At 47.3% G+C, this 21,378-nt stretch overlaps 1 protein-coding gene and 5 non-coding genes across 6 annotated transcripts in view; 3 read left to right on the top strand and 3 right to left on the bottom strand.

The window, feature by feature from the left end:
* Positions 1-4,165: 4,165 nt before the first annotated feature.
* TRNAR-ACG (transfer RNA arginine (anticodon ACG)) lies at positions 4,166-4,238 on the top strand. Its single transcript has one exon. It is a non-coding gene; the product is annotated as a tRNA-Arg (tRNA).
* Positions 4,239-7,997: 3,759 nt separating this feature from the next.
* On the bottom strand, positions 7,998-8,088 carry TRNAY-GUA (transfer RNA tyrosine (anticodon GUA)). Its single transcript is given in 2 exon segments — positions 7,998-8,033; positions 8,052-8,088. It is a non-coding gene; the product is annotated as a tRNA-Tyr (tRNA).
* A 149-nt stretch (positions 8,089-8,237) lies between these two features.
* TRNAR-ACG (transfer RNA arginine (anticodon ACG)) lies at positions 8,238-8,310 on the top strand. The gene has a single exon. It is a non-coding gene; the product is annotated as a tRNA-Arg (tRNA).
* A 2,002-nt stretch (positions 8,311-10,312) lies between these two features.
* Positions 10,313-10,385, bottom strand: TRNAR-ACG (transfer RNA arginine (anticodon ACG)). The gene has a single exon. It is a non-coding gene; the product is annotated as a tRNA-Arg (tRNA).
* A 163-nt stretch (positions 10,386-10,548) lies between these two features.
* On the top strand, positions 10,549-10,639 carry TRNAY-GUA (transfer RNA tyrosine (anticodon GUA)). The gene is given in 2 exon segments: positions 10,549-10,585; positions 10,604-10,639. It is a non-coding gene; the product is annotated as a tRNA-Tyr (tRNA).
* A 5,212-nt stretch (positions 10,640-15,851) lies between these two features.
* DNAJC5B (DnaJ heat shock protein family (Hsp40) member C5 beta) overlaps positions 15,852-21,378 on the bottom strand; it is a 49,280-nt gene continuing 43,753 nt past the window's right edge. Inside the window, exon 5 of the mRNA XM_063324011.1 lies at positions 15,852-15,962. Coding sequence (XP_063180081.1) covers positions 15,868-15,962 — 95 coding nt within the window. The 3' untranslated portion in view covers positions 15,852-15,867. The remainder of the gene's footprint in view (positions 15,963-21,378) is intronic.

Raw genomic sequence — 21,378 nt, 5'->3', positions numbered from 1 at the left:
AGGCAGAAACTGCCCCCCTTGCTCTTGATCCCACCACTAGCTTGAAGCAAGACATCCCTCCGAACCAAGGCAGACTACCTGCACGCACTTTGCCATATGGCTACCAGAATAATGATAGCAGGCAGGGCAAAGAGAAGACGTTTACATTATTACAGAACAAAGAGTTTAGGGTTTAAAAAAAAAAAAAGAAAAAAAAGAAAATGGTGGCATTCAGGTATCAAGGAAATATCTTTTCCATGACATCACTCTGGCTTCGCACTTGAGCCAAGGCATTGTTAGCTGGCCAGGTAATGCTAAAGGAATGAAATCATTCTTATTTTTGCCAAGAGGAAGGGCCATCGTGTCTCCTGGACAGGGAAGAAATAGGAGAAGTTCCATACTAAAGTGGTGGACCTCCCTGCAAGGGAAGAATTTGGGTTTTTAGGAGGAAATTAGACATGAGAGGCGCTTTGTCCCCCCACAAGGAAATACTTCTTGGTCAACGCAGCCTGAGGTGTAAGGTGTGGAGGAAGATAGGTTCTCGGCTCCTCACTGTATCAGGAGAGCCTGCGGCAAAATGCCTGGATATGAGGGAATAGCCTTGCTGATTTAATCTTCAAAGCCAGTAACTGAAGCCTGGTTTTCTCTCATTTCTCCACCTACCTCTTTTATAAGTTTATCTACCTTGGCAGCTGTGAGGAAATGTTTTTATTTGCTTTTTGTCTTAACCTGTCTTGAATTAAGTATGATTTCAGTGTAATTGGATACTAATGACTCGTTCCTTGCCAAAGGATGTGGTAAATCTCCACGTAGAGCTTGAGGCACCTTACAAGCACTCTGGGTTGCCAGCTTGTTCTCCATAGTATCCAAAGCATTGCTGAATGTGCCATCCCTTAACTGCAGGGCCCTGCTGGACCCGCAATAAGCAGGGGGGAAGAGGCATCTTCTAGGGATCGGAGCAACCAGAAGACCTGAATCCCAGGGGCTTCTGTGGGGTTTGTTGGAGGATTTACGGTTTGGTGAAAGAACATGTGGTTCTTGCACCATGTGCTGAGCAAGGAGAAAGGAGAGAACGCCTCATCAGCCAGAAGTGAACCAGTAACTTCATGTTTGTAAAAAAGCTACGTATATTTGTGGCCCGCCTCACTGCTAGGAGAGCTATCAAAAGAAGTTAGGAGAAGCCACCAAAGGTAAGCTCAGCATACTGTCAGGCACACCCATCCTTCCCTACCTGCCCACCCCTTTGTATCACCCCTTCTTGTTTCCAGCTTTCTGGATGTATTTGTCCCCTCCCCGGGCCACTAGCCTGATTTCCCAGCTCTGGCTCCGGCTTCCTCCAGGCATGAGGATGGTTCCCTGCTTGACCAAGGTTTCACCTCAAAGCATTATTCTTGTCTGCAGCCCTGTCCTGGGTTTGAGCAGGGCCCGTCTCACTGGGACGTGCTTTCCAAATGGCAGGGCACCAACTGACAGCTGTTTTTGCATGCAGTACGTGTACCGTTAGCCAAAACTGAGTGACCTCGCTGTGCTCAGAGCAGTTCTCTTAGAAGAACATGGAAATCTGCGAAACTACCCTTTTCTAACATCTTCCTTCACCACATCATGGCAGCAGGGGTAACATCCCTGGGATCTCTGAGCAAATATGTAGGACCCCTCTATCGTGCCTGGTGTGGGCACGCAGTTGATGATTTCTCTGGCTGCCGACTGGAAGAATACCTGCAAGTCCAAGCTGCCCAACTAGAAAAAGGAGCTACCCCCACCCCTGCGAAATCCTGTTTGGAATTACATTCTTCCTGTTGTTATATGCCTATCAGCCATTTGGACATGCTCACCCATTCACTCTGTGGTTTTTCATGATTAATTCAGGGAGAAAAAAAACCACCAAAACCCATCTGCAAAAGAGGAGCAATTTGCAAGTCTCTGCTTATGAAGGAGCTGCTCCCCTCAGTGCTTACCCCTCTGCATTGCCCTGAGGCCACCAGGAGGAATTTGGCCTCATCTTCACCACCCACCTTACTAGCTCCTGCAAAAAATAAAAAGAACAAGATGGAAAATGAAGAGAGGATGGAAATAAGAGGTCAAAAGTGAGGTGCCTGTGAAGGCACACAATGGCTCTACTTCTCACCTGCTGGATACCTTCTCCACTTCTCACACCTTGCTCCCACTCCATGTCTTCTGCTTTGTTGTGTCAGCATGACACTCCTTTGGGCTGCAGTTTGACAAGCAACTGCAGGCAGCTGAGCTGCTCTGGCCTAACAGGATGGGGCAGCCTGTGCCTCTTGCCTTCCTTGTGCTGGCCCTGGCTGCAAGGTCCTGTCCCCTTGTTTGCACCAGCTGAGCTGATTCACCTCACTGACCGTAAGAAAATTACCCAATTCTTTGTTGGATTAAGTTGACTCAGGTGCCGGGAGCAACCACAGACTACCAGAGCAAGGACAAAGCAAGTTGTGTAGCTGAGTGCAGTGGGGAAGAGGGGAGGAGAAGTGGGACCTCTTTACTTTGGAGCAAGGAGCTGCTCAACTGGCTCATCCTCCTTTCAAACTTCACTCTAAACATCCTCGCTATCCAGAAAGTAATACCTTCGGTACCCCACAAAATGGTCCATGACTTGCTCATAAGCAAGTCAGGCCAAAAGCCATCACTTATCACAGCAGTCTGGCAAAACCACTGCTGCTGAGGGAGGTGCAGTAGCAATGTGTCTTCAGATAGGGTTGCAGTGATTAACGTCTGTCTCCAACAGCTCCCGGCATTTTCCCTGGCAGCAGGTTACGTGAATCCCTAAGGAATCCTGCTGCTAAGGAATGGAAAAAAGAGCTATTCACGTTTTTTCATGCTCCCTAATGTCCAGCGCTAGCTAACTGGGTTTGGTTTTTTTTTGTTTGCCTAATGAAGCTAGGCCTAAATATGCAGAGCTTGTTTTCAGTAGCCAGGCTCTCTCTGGTACAGACCTGTTCATGAAAGCCTGAATGGACAAGTGCCAGGCCAGAAAGCAAAGAGAAATCAAAGGTTACCATCGGAAAGAACCCAGCAGTTCAATGACACCCAGGTTATTATCAGTGATGGGCCAACACGTTTGGCTGCTATAAGGTCAGCAAAGGGCTCAGAAAAGCAATCCTGAGACTGAATCCAAAGTGTTATGGATCTGTGAGGTGTTCTCTGGCAAACTTTACTTTGTATCTGATTGACAAGAAACACTGGAGAACAAGTTCTGGGATGTTGTGGCCTTTGTGGAGCACATCAAGTGACCAAGGCCACAGCCACCAGGGCACTGGTCTCGTTCCTGAAGCACCAACGTGGTGCTCTGTATGGATTCAAAGGCAAAGCCCATCTTGGCAGACCACAGAGAATTGGCTGAGCTGCAGGAAGAAAATGTGGGGTACGGACCAAGAGTAACTCAGAGCTCAGGGCAGGAACTAACGTGCAGGCGTGAGTCAGACACGCTGTAACGGGAGAGGTATCGGTGTGACAGTGGAGGGGGGGTTACCTAGAAGACAAGGTGCTGATGGTATCTTCGTATCTTCAGAGCTGCCCTTATCCCTCTGAATGGATCAACTCAGCGCTGCACCACACAGCCTGTCCCAGCCCGTCCTAGCCCTGTCTGCGCTGGGGTCCTTCTGTGGAGGCAGGAGCAAACTTGGGGTGAAGGCTACAAGGATCTGCTACAGCATCGTGGAAGCTGAGGCAGATCCTACCTCCTCCTCCCACCAGCTGGAATTCCTCCTCCAGACACCACGGGACCAGGCAGGCTCTGCTGGCTCCAGGGGCTGCTGGGGTTTGGGGCAACAGAGTTCATGGGCATGACACAACTCCTGGCATTTGGGAACTGGATGATATTATGTTTTTCTTCTTTTCCTTTTGGCATAGATGACAACAGGTGACACGATGCGACTTGTTCCCAGCTTGCAAAGCCCTTCCTCGCAGCGGAGCAACACCAGATACGGAGCTCGGGCCTGGACGCCAGTAGGAAAATGGGATTCCCACTGCACGACCTCCACCTGCTGCTGGAGAATTTTGGGCCCCCCCCCCCCAAAAAGCCTAAAACCCCAACAACGCAGCAATGATTAGTGACGGGAGAAGCATCGGGGGCCCAAAACTCTACTCCTGCACTGAAACATCTGCCTTTTGGCGGTGTTGGACGTCGGGATCAACCCTCAACACCGCCCACGCTGACAGGACTCACCACTAGGGGCCAGTGGCGCAATGGATAACGCGTCTGACTACGGATCAGAAGATTGTAGGTTCGACTCCTGCCTGGCTCGATGGCTTTTTTTTTTTTTTTCCCGCCGTTTTCCCTCCCATGGATGGTGGGAAACCTGGCGGGAAAACAACCTAACCAAACAAAACATGTGGAAAGCTGGAGATGCGGATTCCCTCATGAAGGGATTCGTTTAGTTAAGTTGGTACCCGCACATCCTGCTCCGCATCCTTGGGAGCTTTCAGCTGGGTCAACTCAAAATAGATTTATTTTTTTAAAAAATCTTATTATATGGATCTTTCCCAACCCTGCTGGGAACCTCCAGCACCCAAGTCTACTCCCAGCATCTTCCAGTTTTCCACTGTCATGCTCCAGCTTGAGGACGCTTGCTCATCCAGCTCCTGCTGCTGAAACAAGGCAGGTTTGGCTAATCTGGGGAAGGTCCTGGAGAGATAAAAATTATGTCTAAGAGTCCAGGACATCAGTTGAGAGAGCTGGTGTTAGCTGAGTGATGACTGGATAGATCTGGTGACCCTGAAATCCCACTTAATTCAAGCCAGGTGAAGAGCAGGTAAAATAGAAGCATGTGCTTACAATATTCAAACTCAATACACTGACAAAAGTACCTAAGTCAAGATAAAGTTTCAGATACTAATAAAATCATGGAAAGATGCTCTCTCATTTCGAATGTTTTTCCACCTATGTGATCAACAGGACATCTCCTCTGTGCACCTGCCACGTACTTCAAACCGCATCTGTCCACCAGCACCTCGCCACGCAGGAACATTTTCACCATCTCTCCTTCGAAATCCTCCAGGCAGTCTGAAATTTTTTATCCTCATACTCTAACTCCCCTGAGATTCTTTCTATTCACCCTTTCTCCAGGAGAGGAGACGGCTTTTGGTTGAAATGCAAACAAACCTTTTCTTACAACAAGGGAGCTGAGAATTTCTTTTTGTTGGAGCAGGTGTCCCTTTCCCTGTACCCGTCAGGCCATTTAACAACCCCTGATCCACCTGTTTGCCTGCCCACCTCGCTCTGGGGACCCAGTGTATCAGAGTGAAATGTTTTATGAACGGGAATTTTATAATCTCTAGCATCTTTTGTTATTAAGTGACACACATTATTAAATAGGACACAAGCACACAGCTCATTATAGTCCCTTGCTGGAGACCAGATACAGAAATAATTAAGCACTTGCGGGTGACCGGTCGCTAATAATTTGCTCCTAAATGAAGTATTTAGCAAGCTACGCTATCATCTAGTCACTGAATAAGTTGGTATCGTAGTAAAAAGCATTTAGTACATTTAAATACATGAGCATGTCCTAGAAGAGTGGGAAGCTGAGCCAAGCAGTTACACTAATGGGACAGGATTGCAGCTCAAGAGGCAGAAGAGTTGCTTAGCATACAGCAAGGCCTGGGATTGGCACCTAAATTTTCTGGGGTTTGGTGGGTGGTTTTTTTGTGCATTTTTCCTGGCTTTCATTCTGTTGTATTTTTATCTTTTTTTTCCCCTTTTTCTCTACCTTCCTTGTCACTTATGGGTAATACACAGCTGCACAGAAATGCGTGCATGTCAATACTTTCTGGGTGGGTGTGAGAGAAAAAAAAAGTCCTGGAGATGGAGATGGAAAGAAGATGGTCCCTTCTCCAGAAGAAACTCTGGGTGTGCTTTTATTTTGTGAGCTATCCTTTAGAACAAGGGGTGCTGCTGAATGAGTCAAAAGGAACGAAGGAGTTGGCACAAACTTCTGCAAAAAGCAGGAGCAGCTACATTTATACGGAACACCTAGAGCACCTCTCTTATGAGGAAAGGTTGAGAGACGTGGGTCTGTTTAGCCTGGAGAAAAGAAAAGAAGACTGAGAGGGGATCTCACCACAGCTTATAAATATCTAAAGGGTGGACGTCAAGAGGACGGGGTCAGGCTCTTCTGAGTGGAGCCTGGCGACAGGATAAGGGGCAACCGACACAAGCTGGAACACAGGAAATTCCCTCTCAACATAAGGAAAAACTTCTTTACTTTGAGGGTGACGGAGCACTGGAACAGGCTGCCCAGAGAGGTGGTGGAGTCTCCTTCTCTGGAGATATTTAAAACCCACCTGGGTCCAGCCTGCTGTAGGTGACCCTGCTCTGGCAGGGGGGTTGGACTAGATGATCTCCAGAGGTCCCTTCCAACCCCTACCATTCTGTGATTCTGTGATATAGGAAGGGGTGAATCTTAACCAAGAAAAAACTCAATCATCTTGTGGCTCTGGGTGGAGTGGCACAGGGCTGTGCTTTTGGGCTGTGGATTCAGATTTGACTGCTAGTGCGTGCAAACGTGTGGATTACAGACATGTAAGGAAATGGATGTCTTCCTTCAGTTTCTGCTCACTGTCCCTGTTCCCCACCAGGAAGGCTTTTCATGCCTGGATTTCTTCAGAGATAGTTCCCGGGAGGGATGCACTGCACCGCGCTGGAGGAGAAAGGAGAAAAGGTTGGTGGGGTGGGTTTGTGTCTCCATATGCACGCACAGAAATGTACTAATTAATAGAGAGGTAGCTGGGGCCAGGGACATAATGCATAAAGCACGTAACTGCAGAGCAGAAGGTTGCAGGTCTGACTCCTGCTGAGCTTCATAAATCTGTTTCCCTGCTGATAGTCTTGCTCGTACTATATTCCCACAGATAGTGGGTCTTCCTTGCTCTCATATCTGAAATCCACCCCCGGAGAAATACTCACACAGAGAAGACTCATTCTGGCTTCTTTTGAAGGAGAAAACTTCCATCCTTCCCCTGCTACGCAGACAGCTGTGGCTGCCTTCAGACGAGTTTACTCTCTCCAAGCCAGGAGTCATTGCCAAGCGTGTTTTTCAGCACACCACGTAGCACCTGTAAGAGAAAAGAAGACTCCACGGGAAAAGGAGAGAGGATAGCAAATCAACAGAATGGAAAATGGGAAATAAAAGCAGAGTAAGAGCACTGGCCCTGTTATTTACCGCATGCTAAGCAAGCCCGTGCCCATCTGCATTAAATCCCTTCTCTATAAAGGCCCCCTACGCCCTCTCCCACTGCTCCACCTTCTCCCACATCAACCCGCATCACCCCGTGCACCCCTTTATGGCACAACCAAGAGTCAGGACCAAACATCACGTCGTCACCTCCAGTCAAGAGACCGCGGAGCACTTCTACCCACTCCCATCAGCCAGGATGCTCAGAGCCCCCATCCATAAGGATTATCTGGCATCATATAAAGCAAAATCATAGAATCATAGAATCGTCTGGGTTGGAAGGGACCTTTCAGATCATCGGGTCCAACCATCAACCTAACTCTGACAAAAACCATCAGCAAGCCATATCTCTAAGCACTATGTCTACCTGTCTTTTAAATACCTGCAGGGATGGTGCCTCAGCTGCTTCCCTGGGCAGCCTGTTCCAATGCTTGATAACCCTGTCAGTGAAGAATTTTTTCCTAATATCCAGTCTAAACCTCCCCTGGTGCAGCTTGAGGCTGTTTCCTCTTGTCCTATCGCCTCAAAGACCTCATAAAACTAGGTCTTTCACCCTGGAGAAGTAGACATAATAAAACTAGGCGAGACTGAGCTGAAAATGCCTAATTTTTTTGGCTTCTCACATAGGAGAATGCCGAATATACATTATTATAAGACTGTATTGTTAAATCAGTTATTATTCACCACAGTTATTTAAGCCCTGGGAGCCTCTGGCGCGGCCGGCCGTCCCCACCCGCCGTCTCTCTCCCGGCCTGCCCGTAGGGCCGCGCCCCCGCAAGGCCGAAAAACCCCCAAATTCCCCGAAACTGAAAAAATATAAAAGTTAGCATCTCCTTCGAGCCGGAATCGAACCAGCGACCTAAGGATTCCCGCGGGACAGCGCCTCTACAGTCCTCCGCTCTACCAGCTGAGCTATCGAAGGGAGCTGGTTACCACCCCCGCGGCGGCCGCAGATGGTCCCGCCCAAGCGTTCTGAGCATGCGCAGTGCGCGGGAGGGGCGAACAGCGCATGTGCAGTCGCCGGAGAAAGGTTGGGTGAGCGGGCGGCGCCGTGGGGCTAGGCCGCGCGCGGGGCCAGTGGCGCAATGGATAACGCGTCTGACTACGGATCAGAAGATTGTAGGTTCGACTCCTGCCTGGCTCGGGTGCTTTTTGGCGCCGCCGTTCAGCCTCACCGCGGCCGTCTTTTCGCTCGCAAGCCCGGAGGGTTTTCCAAACCAGGCTGGCCCCTCTCCCCCCGACCACGGTAGGCCTCATGGAGTGGGCACCCAAACCCCATCGCCCTTACGTATAAACTTGCAGAGCTGTATGCCCCTTTTTCCCTCTTCCCTTAACACCTCAGGACGGATATTTGGAAAAAATTTTTGCACTGCAAGAATTATTAAGCATTGGAACAGGCTGCCCAAGGAAGGAGTTAAGGTGCCATCCCTGGAGGGATTTAAAAGCCAGGCCGACGTGGTGCTTAGAGATATGGTTTAGTGATGGTTTTTGTCGGAGTTTTAGGTTGATCGTTGAACTAGATGATCTGAAAGGTCCCTTCCAACCCAGGCAATTGATTCTGTGATTCTATATATCCTCCAGAAAGCATTCCGGCTACGACTCCAATGCCTGTGGGTAACCAGCCCGAAAAAATGAGGGTCTCAAGGACTTTGTACCATGGTGGAGTGCCCTTGTGCCACCTCTCACCTGTCTGCACACCCTTGTGTCGGGACCGTCACCAGCGCTGGTCACAGCAAAATAAAGGGTGGCGTTTCCAAACTAACGAGCTGCCTCAGTTATTCATAACAACGTGAAGCACTTTTTGTAGTAAACTTGCACCAAATCCACAGGTAGCACCTACTCCGATGCTGTGGAGTATTCTCGAATCTAACCCTGGGGGCTGCGTCCTCCCCCTCTCCTGGCTGCATGCTCCTCTTAACACTTTATAAAGATCAAAAATGGGTTTTTTCAAAATCACACACTTTTCAGTCAACTGCACAACAAGGATGCTCCTGCACTTCTCATAGAATGGTTTGGGTTGGAAGGGACCTTAATGATCATCTAGTTCCCACCCCCCTGCCATGGGCAGGGACACCTCCCACTAGACCAGGCTGCTCAAAGCCCCATCCAGCCTGGCCTTGAACACTTCCAGGGATGGGGCATCCACAACTTCCCTGGGCAACCGGTTCCAGTGTCTCACCAGCTTCAGAGTGAAAAATTTCTTCCTGGTATCTAATCTAAATCTACTTTCTTCCAGTTTGAAGCCATTACCCCTCGTCCTATTGCTGCACGCCCTTGTAAACAGTCCCTCCCCATCTTTCCTATAGGCCCCCTTCAGATACTGGAAGGCTGCTGTAAGGTCTCCCTGGAGCCTTCTCTTCTCCAGGCTGAACAACCCCACCTCTCTCACAGGGGAGGTGCTCCAGCCCTCTAACTGTCTTCATGTCCCTCCTCTGGACTTGCTCCAACAGGTCCATGTCCTCCTTATGTTGGGGGCCCCAGAGCTGGACACAGTACTCCAGGTGGGGTCTCAAGAGAGCAGAGGGGCAGAATCACCTCCCTTGACCTACTGGATACGCTTCTTTTGATGCTGCCTCTTTCTTTTGAAGGATATGGTTGGCTTTCTGGGCTGTGAGCGCACATTGGCAGCTCATGTTGGGCTTCTCATCCATTGACATCCCAAAGTCCCTCTCCTCGGGGCTGCTCTCAATCCATTCTCTGCCCAGCCTGCATTTGTGCATTTCTCAAGACTAATGGATAATCACAGTGAAAACAATAGCCTTCATCACAGCAGCGTTGCTTGCTGCCTTCAGAGACCTCATGGTTATTTTCTGTGACGTCATTTGTAATACCAACCATACTGTCCCAGGCCAATGATGATCACACTGCTCCCCTCCTGGGGGCTAAAGGGTTTTTCCCCATGTAATTTATCAGTGTGTTAAATTGGGTTCATTTGTTGGCACAGCTAATGCGTTTAACAAGGTGCATTTTCAGACTGAAAAGTTTGGGCCTGGATGTTGTTTTACAGCTTCTTGGCGTTGTCATTTTTGCTTTGGGAGACGCGCGTGTAAAAGAGCATTCCATAATGAACTCGGATCAAAATCCGTCGCATACTAAATGTAACGGCTGTATGTGTGTCACGGCCGACGAAGGGAAAAAAACGAACACGAGCCAGGCAGGAGTCGAACCTACAATCTTCTGATCCGTAGTCAGACGCGTTATCCATTGCGCCACTGGCCCCATGCAGAAGCACATCTTCCTCGCTCTCCTCTGTAGTCTCAACCCCCAGCGCCCCGCCCCCGTCCCGCCCCGCTCCGCCCCGCGCACCCCACGCACGCGCGGGGCCGCCCCCGCTAGAGCCCGCTGAGCTCTTGTACTATCGTGGAGGGCGCAGCAGCAGCTCCCTTCGATAGCTCAGCTGGTAGAGCGGAGGACTGTAGAGGCGCTGTCCCGCGGGAATCCTTAGGTCGCTGGTTCGATTCCGGCTCGAAGGAGAGGACACTTTTTTCCGCCCCCTCCGTACAAAATGCTGTTCAACAGCTGCAGGCGCGGTTCTTTTTTTTTTGTCAGAGAAATCCAGCCGCGTTGCAAAGCGAGCCCCTTCCGCTGCGACTCGCTGACTTTCAGCCGGAGTCTGAAAGCTTTTTTCTCCCCTTTTTCTGCCAGGGGAGCAGCGGACGCAGCGCCTGCTGCGAGACTGCCGACACCTCGTTAATTCTTAATAAGAACAACAAGGTGGATGTTGTTCTTGCTCCAACTCGCCACAAACCCTCACAAAGCGAGTTACTGCAGGAGGACGCCTGTTGACACCCCTTTGTCTCATGGCAGTTAATTAGGATGTCGAAATCCTGAGGGGCTTCTTTCCAAACCTCCTCTCCTCTCCCCCAAAACGTCTAGACGCTATTTCTGCAGGATAAGGAAGTATCGGTACATTTACATACTGCCACGAGAGGAACACATTGTCGAATCCAGCCAGGTGGTACCTGGCACATGTTAACTCTCCCCGCTACCAGGAAATTGTGTGTCTTTACCAGCATCTTTCCGAGGTTATCTTCTAGGTGTTGGCTACCACACAGCTGTCCCCAGGATGGGTGACACTGGACAAAGGACTGAGTCCTCTTGTATGAAACCCCTGTGCCCGTTCATCCCTCTCAAAGTGACAGGAGGTGCTGGATGTGATGATTTCCCTGACTTTCGCTTGTGGAGGGAAGGAAGGGGATTACAGTCATCTGTGGTCTTTCTCTCTGCTTTGTAACAGCCCACGAACACTTCCTTTCCTATCGAAAATGATTGATAGCATAGAAAAAGAAATCAGTAATTTTAACTGTGCTCAGTTTTGCATGCTTCATCATTTTTCTTTGATGATTTCATTCTAAAAAGAGGCAGAAATGTAACTCTTTTTGACTGAAATCATACCCATACCTTGGGTATTCATTCTGAGGGAAGGTAAGCAATGAAATTAAATGATATACAATTAATTATGTTTGTTGTTTTTTGGATTAAGCAGTGTTTTATCGTGCAAGCTTGTTGTGGGGAGAAAAGTGCACAATCTCCCTAAATAAGTGGTTATGTTGATGGTGGGCCTAAATCTTCTACAATGCCTGGAAGAGGCTCGTACTTGGTATTTTCAGTGAATCTGGGTATGAATTAATATCTAAACATGCAAAAGCACAGCTCTTTGAGAATACAACCAGCCAAAACAGTTGCCCCTTGTCCATTTTTCAAATGCTCGGGCTTCAGTGGCCACAGACACCAGACACCATCCTAGCGACAAATATTCCTGTCCCGTGGCAGGCCCAGAGGATCTGGGACTCTGCCTTGGCTCTTGGACAGACACAAAGCCCCTGAGTGAGATGCTGGCCCCGGGGGAGCTCACGGGACCGCTGCCATTGTCCTCAGCAGCATCCCCAGTTCACCCTTTGCTGGGGGAAATTGTTCTGTATAGCTACTGATGCCAGTAAAACTACGGTGTTATATCACTGTGCTGAACTTTCTTATGTAGACAAATATTTTTGCATCATATAAAGGGTGCATTTGCAATGTGTGATTAAGCCTCTGGCTGCTTTGCATAGGTAGGGTCATCTGCTGCAATCCAAGACTGAGTTCCTCTTTGGGGAAACCCTGAGTTGCCGCCTGCCGGGATGCAAAGCCGTAATTTTGGACAGCTGTCTCAATAGCTTTTCTAGCTGTTACTGGAATGAAGTTGCTCATAGCGGGGAAAAGTAAAGGGAGTGCCATGATTCATACATACAACCTTTATTAGTCAGAGTGGCTGACAGCAAAGGGAGGTTAGAATTTACGGTACTTTACGTATAAATAAATGCAGCAAAACAGAACAAAATTTTGAGGTGAGGATCTGTACATTTTGAGAAGATTAATGGGTGTGCAACTGAACTTTACACAGAAACAGATCATGTAAGCATAGCTATGTTCACGTTAGGAACTTTTCCGAAAAGCAAACAGATGAGTAAAATAACATTGAAGAGCTAAGTCTTGAAATCCTTACTCATCCTTTCTCCATGTGTCCTCAGAATAGCTGATCCTGACAGCAGCGAGACAGGCAAATGCTCTGACGCTCTAAAAACCAAGTTTCCTCTTTGGAATTAAACCATGGGCTCAGACACTCAGATTTTTAGGCTGCAAGTCCTGGAGAACCCACTCAGAGCCTTGGTAGCTGGTTTGTTCTGAGGTTTTTGGCTAACTCAGATAATATATTGTGGCTCTTCTGTAGAGATCTCCATGCCAGTAAAAGGGCTTTGCAAACGTGCGGCAGCTTGTCCACGTTTGCACCGCACTCCGAGATCAAGTCATAAATCTTTCTCAAGAAAAATCTCCCATTTAGAAAGAGTGAATAGGAACCACATGACTTGCAGTACATCTTGAGCTTACGGAAATAATTTCCTTGATTTCATTAAACTTTGGATCTGGCCCATAGATTGATGTCCGGAGGGACATCAATGGTGTTGCATGTGAAAAAATTCCCCAATTGGTTTTGCTAATCTGGGATTTACCTTTCCCTCCCTCGCTTTAGGCCTGATCTGTGGCTATTGTTGAAATCAAGGGTGCAATTCTCAGTGATTTCCATGGGAGCAGGAGGAGGGATTTCACACGGGAAATAGTTCCACATATAATGTGTAGCTTTACGCTAGACTTCTCTCCCAATGCCTTTTCCACCTCTGTGGGAAATAGTTGCAACGTAGCATGTCCCTGGAAGCATTTAAAAGATGGGTAGACGTAGTGCTTAGCGGTATGGTTTAGCGATGGGTTTTGTCAGTGTTAGGTGGATGGTTGGACTTGATGATCTGAAAGGTCCCTTCCAACCCAGACGATTCTATGATTCTCGGTGCACACTTCCACAGTGAGTTTCTCTAGCAGACAGTAAAACTCAAGAAATCGCTCAGCCTGCAGATTTGTCACACACTACGTGCTCTCCCTACTCCTCCGTTTGGTGAGAACATCTTACACCAGAGCAAACACCGTGCAAAGAGGAATAGCAAAGAAAGCCAAAAGATGTGTGTGCATACGTGCACTGGGGCGAGGGGGTGCTGGTGTCCCCCAGCACGTACCCATCATATCTGCCCACACCAGCACCCCCACACACATGCAGTCTGATCCGGCATCCCAGCAGGAAGATTTGCGTCACTCGACTACGGCTGGGAATGTGCCTTTGGGGGTCACGTCTCCCCAGTGTCAGGATGGTGTCACCAGCCCTCCTCCCCCGAGACCACCGGGATGGGTGGCCACATCCCCCTGGCACCGCTGGGCAGGCAGGACAGCAGTCGCGATTTACATACATATCAGCGGCCTCCAAAATTAATTGCAACACGCAACTGAGGACAAAGAGGAGCCCATGGGTAGGAGGGGAGTGAGTGCCTGTGCACAGCCCCAGCCAGGCCAAGACTTCCCTTCTTCTCTGAAGCAGAAAAATCAGTCTGTCCCTGAGGGCGACGTGAGCGTTAGCTGGACACAGTGCCCGCGCCTGGAGAACAGACAAATAACCTGAACTGGAATTAATGGCTTTTAAAATGTCCATGTGCTGTGGGAACTTTAAAGAAATGTTGAAAGCACTGTTTCTTGACTTTGGAATTACAGCTAGTGCGATGAAACACACTCTTTTCCCATATATTTAGCTGCCACCGAATGACATTTGATGTGAAAGGTGAGAATAGAAGGAAGACAATAATGTTTCCCAATCGCAGGATCCAATTTTAAGGAAGGGAATAACACTTTTGACTAGCTATATATTCACTGGTCTGTATAATTTAGTGGTACATTACATCCCGCTTTGGACCACAGCACTGTGATTAGAGGAGCAAAAACAGCAAATGCACAGGACTGACAATGATTGATGTAACCTGATCAATAAAGAGAAATTCAGCTGTCTGAGGCTTACAGTACTATGTCAAACCAGTGAAGTGCTAAGTTGAAGATCTCAGAGGTATTTCTTTAGCTTTTATAAATGAGGGGCCTGATTTCCTCATGCTTGCTTTAGCTGTACCGACATGTATCTCCACTGATTTTGTGCAGCAGTACACCTGAATGTACACCTCAGCCCTACCCCTTTGTTTAAAAATCACGCCATGTGCTCCTAAAGTCCCTGTGCGTGGGGCAGAGGGGAGGACCCAGGCTCACCCCCATGAGCCGGGCTGTGAGGAGGACGGTCCCTCCTCTGCTGCTCGCCTGCCCTGACAAGTCCTTGCTGCTGCCGCAGCCCCGGTTGCCAGTGCTGGCGGATGGCTCCTAGCCCGGTGCCAGCGGGGCCGCGGGGCTGGCAGCCAGGGGCATGGCGGAATAAGCAAGCCGGTGGAAAACCGTTGGCTGGGGACCAATTTCTAGCACATTGCAGCTGCAGATGGAGAAGCTGGGGCCACCCAGCATGGCTGGCAGGTCTGTCCAAGCAGGATGGGGGGAGGTTTGCCATGGGGCTGTCACCGGCTATGGGGAGCCGAGAGATGCTCTGGGGCAGCCCAGGGCCAGCCTCCCCCTCCATGGGGCATTTGCCCACAGGCTCCCGGCTTTGCAGCTTGTGCAGGGGAAGACACAGAGCCTACCTGTGCTTCCGGGTGCTGGATGAGGCTTCTGGATTTGGAGTGAGCTGCGGTGTAACCACCAGCAGAATGATCCCTCAGCACCTTGTCCTGAATCCGGGTTATAATTGCCGGGGCTGGGCCCCTGCAAGCCGCTTTCCAAAGAGCGTTTCCTCTCCAGGAAGGGCAGCCCTGTCCCACTTGCCACCAGCTTTCCCTCTGAGATCTGCTAAAAAGCATTTCCAGGGGTCACTCATGGGAACATTTCACATCCAGCAAAACTGCTGCACACAGGAGTGTTCCTGTGCTCCTGAGACAGAGCCGGTGTGTCTGGCATGGTTCTCAGGACTGTGCCTGGGAGGTGAAACCCTGGCTGAGGGCAGGGAGGAGAGCAAGTGTACCAAGAGCAGTATTGTTAGAGGGAAAGACCATGTCGAGCCTGACAGTTTGAAGCCGTGAGAGACCAACGTGCTGCTCTGTAGAGCTCTGTACTGGCCACAAGTATCTCCTTGCAGAGTGTAAATATCAACCTACTGGAAGTGGCCTAGAGGGAGATTTTGCCTTGATAGGAAATTACTCTCAGGTTACTCCTGATTAGCTTAAAGACAACTACAAATATAGGCTGCAGAGCTTATCACGTGTTTTTCTTGCTGTGACACTCAGTGGGAAGCACCAACAGGTCCTGTTTGCCAGCTCTAGGAGTCTGTGCAGTAGCTCCGATGGCTGTCCCCTATTAGCTGTGTCTTCTCGGTTGCATTTGTCGGCTGAAGCACGATAGGAGTTTCTCCATCTAAATTGGGGAGGAAGACAAAAAATAATTTAGACATCCTTTGCTTGCTACCAAAGTCAGACTTCTTGTTATTATCACAACGTTTCGACTGGTGGTGTGGCTATGGCTTCGCCTTGGCTTCACAGGCAGCTGTGTGCATACTGAAGAGGCAACAATGCCCACATCGAGTCTACAAATGCTCTTACTCCTTGTCTACATGCAACGGCAGACTTCTGTGTGGCTACTGCAGTTGTTATTAAACTGGACATTAGGTGTACCTCATGCTTTGCAGAGATTGCAAGAAAAGGGTCCCTGCCTGTTCCAATTGCAAGCGCTTGTTCCGGCAAACGTCTGAGTATAAGGAGCGCTGTTGTGAGTCAGCAAGCACTAACCTTGACCGTGTTTGCAAGAATGGGCCAGAAATGATTCTTGAGGAAGGCAAAGTCAACAGTAAAGAAAGAAGAGAGTTGAAAGGAAAAAAATGCGTGAGCAGTAATATACTTGTGAGGGAAGAAATCATATATATCCTGAAAGCCAGCTAGTTAAATAAAAATGTTAAATTGCATTTTGAAGTCTTATGTAATATATTTACAATAGGATTTTGAGAATTACTCTTTTAATGAGTATGGAACTGCCAAAACCCTCATATTATCACTGTATAAACCCTTACTGCTTTGTACTTTCTCATTCCATGCAGTTATGTGTTTGGTTTCCCAATATATCTGTAAAAAATGCATTTGTTGTAGCATGGAGGAAAGTGAAGTCCTAATGGAGTTCCCTGATGTCTGTTGTGCTCCCTCTGATAATGAACAAGGTTTGGCTGCCCTTCTCCTGGGCCTCTTTCCAATTCACCGTTTTGCAGGGGGGAAGGAGGGGGCTAAAGACTCAGAGACTGACTTTTAAAGGTTCAGCCATCTCAGTGAGGTGTTTTCATATGAAAAATTTTGGTCTATCTATATCTTGATACTAGCATGGCCTTCACAGTAATTGAATACAAATGACGGCTTTTTTTTGCCAAATGACCGAATGTTCAGAAAAAAAACTCATCTGACATTTCCTCCTGTTTACATGACAGTTGATGGGATGAATCATGGGCAAAAGATGTAATGTACAGGAGTAACTTAACCCAGAGCAGGAATCTAATTGCATGCCATACGGCTTCCCCTCAGTGGGGGTAGAACAACTTTAACTCTGTCAAGGTGAAAGGCAAGAATGATTAAATGCCAAGCAGCTTCTCTGTACGGGCAATTCCGTATTTAGACACAAGGTCAAATACAGACATGTTTCATAACTTCTAAAAGTATATGAGTAATTAATGCTTAGAGCTCAGCTCGGGCTCAGATTAGTTTGGCAGTTCCAATCCATTTTTAAGTTAGGGTGTATTTTCTAGATCTCTGAGCAGCACTCCCTCCCACCCTCTGCTGCCTCCAAGTTGTTCATTTTATGGAAAATGGAGGGGAGAGACGAGCAGTTCATTTTGCTGTGATACCCAGAGGCGCAACGCGAGACGAGGACCCACTGCGAATATGTCGCATGGCTTCCAGGTGATCTGCAGACAGTTCTGAGCTGACACCTTCCCCGAGTATTTTGCTGCCCGCACTCTTCTAAAATTTATGATGTTTTTTATCAGAACAGGGACTCATGGTATAATAAAGTGTACAAATATAGCCTGCTAATGGAGAGCTGCAGAATGGAGGTGCGGCAGAATTCACAGTTTAAACTGTTTTCTATAGATAGCTCTTGCTCACTGTTCGCCTACATTGGTATCATATGGAGTGCGGAGGAGACAATGAAGTGCTAAAAACTTATTGCTTCTGAGTTGGGAAAGTACTTTGTTATTCACGTTCTTTTTTCTTTTTTTTTTTTTTTTTTTCTCTCCCAGATTCCAGTTTCTGTAAAATGAAAGTTGGGCTACAAATGCCTTGCTTTGCTCTTACAGTGATAACCAAACAGGAAAGGAGAACAAACCTGCCAAACTGCTTGAGCGCATCATTACTACCTGAAGTATCAAGGCAATCCAAATTCCAGTGGCACCTCCTCTGGGACCACAAAAGTCAGCAAAAGGTTTGCCATTGACTTCAATGGAAGCCAAATCTGGACTGTGCTGCAGACAAGTGAATGACACTTCCCTCTGCCAGTGTATTTTCCCAGGTCAGCCGTAACTTCATGGCATGATACCAGAGACTACCTGACTACACTTTTTTAATGTCATGTTTGATCTGAAACCCTAAAAAAATGCCATGTTTAAAATGCAACACTCCAAATGTAAGACTTATTTTGGAACGTGATCACCCATTGCACGTTAGGCCACAGTCCTCTGTGGTACCAATCAATAGTCGTGAGGAGAAATCACTGTAACCTAAGTACAGGCCAGGGCTTGCAAATCCCTAAGTTCCTTTAGTTCTGATGGTCATGCTACCCATGGAAATACATGCTGTAAAATGAATCTCTCATGGGAGATATTCAACTAGCTGAGCACTAGAACTAGTCAAATATGTTTGAATAAAAATATGTTTGAATAAAACTATCTTCTAGAGGAATATGACATTTTATCAGAATTTAAGCCTTTGACGTGGTTGTGTTGATTTCAGTGACAACTCACTTTGTTTTTACATTTTAGGGAATAGCTCACTGAATTTTGGGCCTTGCATCTCTTCTTTTCACTAATAATTACATTTTATGGTGTGTTGAGGAACACCTTAATTGTATTAAGGAGAAATATGAGGGGCTCTGAAAATCATTACTGTTGTGCCAATTCAAAAGATGAAGTCGCAACTCCCACAACATGCATATTGCCTCTTCTGTGCAGTACAGCTGGCTCCAAGCAGCTCCCGCTGAGCGGAGCAACAACTGCTGAAGACTTGCTCCCAGAGGTTTTTTTAGCGTCAGGAATGGTGATGTTTTACTGATGCTGCATTCCTCAGAAAAGCAATGCCTGACTACAAAATATTTGGATAAATTAAAGTATGGCCTTAGCTTGAGAATCTGCATTTTGACATTAGCAAAAAAGTTCTGGCTAGCAATAATATAGATACTGGGGACAGCAGGAAGCAAAGAAATGAATTACCAGCTCTGTTTGTGGGCAGAGGGCATGCAAAGAATTTGGATCCTAATAGGATTTCCTCTTCCAAAATGAAATCTGCTACAGGAGTGATTACAGTTTGTTTCTGAATTACCTGCAGGAACATTTCTATTATTTACATAAAGGAAGCCATGAGTATTCATTGCTGTGGTCCAAAATTTGAAAACGTCTGGTGGAAAAGCCCAATCTTTCTCATTCTGAGTCAGCTGTATCTTTTTGGCCAGCATCTCTAAAATTTTGGGAGAGGAAGGGAGAAAGTGCAGTTTGAGCTGGTTATCATTAATTTTTCTAAACGCAGCGTCTATTTTCCTTTCAGCTGCAGAAAAGATGCTCACATTATCCTCTGTCATGAAGTTTTTACTTTTATTTCTGATATGTTGTTCTCTTTTAATCTAATTTTAAAATATAGAGAATTCTACTGTACCGAAGCAAGCTAGTTTTGATTGGTACAAAAAGGTAGCAAAACTGAAGAGAAGGGTAGGAAAGCTACAAATATCTAGTTTTCTCCAGGCCCTACTTATATATTTGATATTGTCTTCAAAATACTTAAAATACGTAACTCCATATTCTGTTAATTTTTCAGACTGGTACTTTGCTAAACATTTTAAATCATTTTTTAAATTGATATCTCAGTGAGAGTTGGTGGGAGTCAAGCGATGGGAAGGTGGCCTAAAATTACTGAATACCAATAAATACCACCTGTGCCAGAAGGAGGGAGAAAATTTTTTTCTGTGACTGGGGAATTTTGTGCTGGATTGTGAGAGAGAGCAAAATACCTGCCAAATTACAAAAAAGGCAGAATTAGAAAAAAAACCAAAACTTACCCTTCAAAGTTCCATCTTCATATTTCAAACTCTGCTTTGGTGTCTTAGACACAGAAATATCAAGACCCATTTTAGATTTGCACTTTTCAGGTGCCTCATGTTGTAGAGTACATTACATTGATTTCAAATAATGCATTGTGGTTACAAAGGTTTCACTAGAAGTTTTTGTTGCCTTTGCAGAGCCTGATCAAGTATGACCAATTTTTAAGCTGACTGTATTTACCTTGATATGACTCTATGCAAAACCAATTTAAAAACACCACCACACGTTGGCATATCAGTTATATAAATAGCATTTGTTTCAACTACTACAAGTGTTTTGTTACATATTTATGGAAGGGTAAATTTGTGTGAAAAGTTGGGGGGGAGGAAAATTCTTCCTGCTAAGCGAACATGACATTTGCAATCTGGCAGTGCTAATTTAAGCATAATAAACGTAAGAATATAACAGCGTTAAGACCTTTCGTAACAATGGAAGAGAAAAAGAGTGAGCTGACTGCTTAGGTCCTTCCTCATAAAAAAGCAAAATCCTAATCATAGTCTACATAAATTCGCTACTGAAAAGTGGCCTAGGTCTTCCTCTGACACCTTGGCCTCTTATTGCTGGAGCGAGGATCGTTGCCTCTCTCAGCCTGTCCTGTATGTGTCCAAATCTCACTGCTTTGAGATGTTTCTGCTTCCCCTGAAGATGAAGGCAAAATTCTGACCCACTTCAGCAGATTAGGCCAGGGATCTTTGTTCAAAATATGTAACCCTCGCTAGTGCCAAATTAGGACACCACCACCATCATCCTTTGGTATAGCCAAAACCTGCGTGCAGCTCGGGGACGCTGCGCAAGCAGACAAGAGGTAACGGGCACAAACTTGAACATAGGAAGTTCCATCTCAACACGAGGAGGAACTTCTTTACTTTAAGGGTGGCAGAGTACTGGAACAGGCTGCCCAGAGCAGTGGTGGAGTCTCCGTCTCTGGAGACATTCAAAACCCACCTGGATGCAACCTGCTCTAGGTGAATCTGCTCTGGCAGGGGGGCTGGATTAGGTGATCTCCAGAGGTCCCTTCCAACCCCTATCATTCTGTGATTCTGTGACACAACAAAGCTGAGAAAAGAGGGTGACCTGCTGCGAAGGGAGGCCCATGGCCGTGTTCCCAGCTGGGCATTAGCAGTTAGAGCCGGCATTAGCATTTGGCCTTCCCCACCATGAGGCACGGCAGGGAGTTAAACAGGCAGGGAACTACACGCATTTTAGAGCGGATTAGTTTTCGCCTGGGTCGTATCCAAGATCTGGCTCCTGGTAAGGCAGCACAGTTGCTGTTGCCGGTGCAGAAGAGAGTGAGCGGCTTGGGGGCTGGATGGGAGAGGGGCAGGACCGCGGCAGCTCCCATGTGAGCTGTCTTAGGTTACTGCGTAATCTTACTGTTGGAAACTCTGCATCTTTTCTTGAAGCCTTTTCTTGAATGAGTACAGTTGGCCCATCACTGTCAGCAATAAATTTTACATGTACAAAAACCGAATGACAGCTTATTCAAGC

The sequence above is a fragment of the Chroicocephalus ridibundus genome, chromosome 2 (assembly GCF_963924245.1).
Source record: "Chroicocephalus ridibundus chromosome 2, bChrRid1.1, whole genome shotgun sequence".
NCBI lineage: Eukaryota > Metazoa > Chordata > Aves > Charadriiformes > Laridae > Chroicocephalus > Chroicocephalus ridibundus.
Note: the sequence above shows the minus strand (reverse complement) of the source record. Positions and strands in the feature narration are given on the sequence as shown.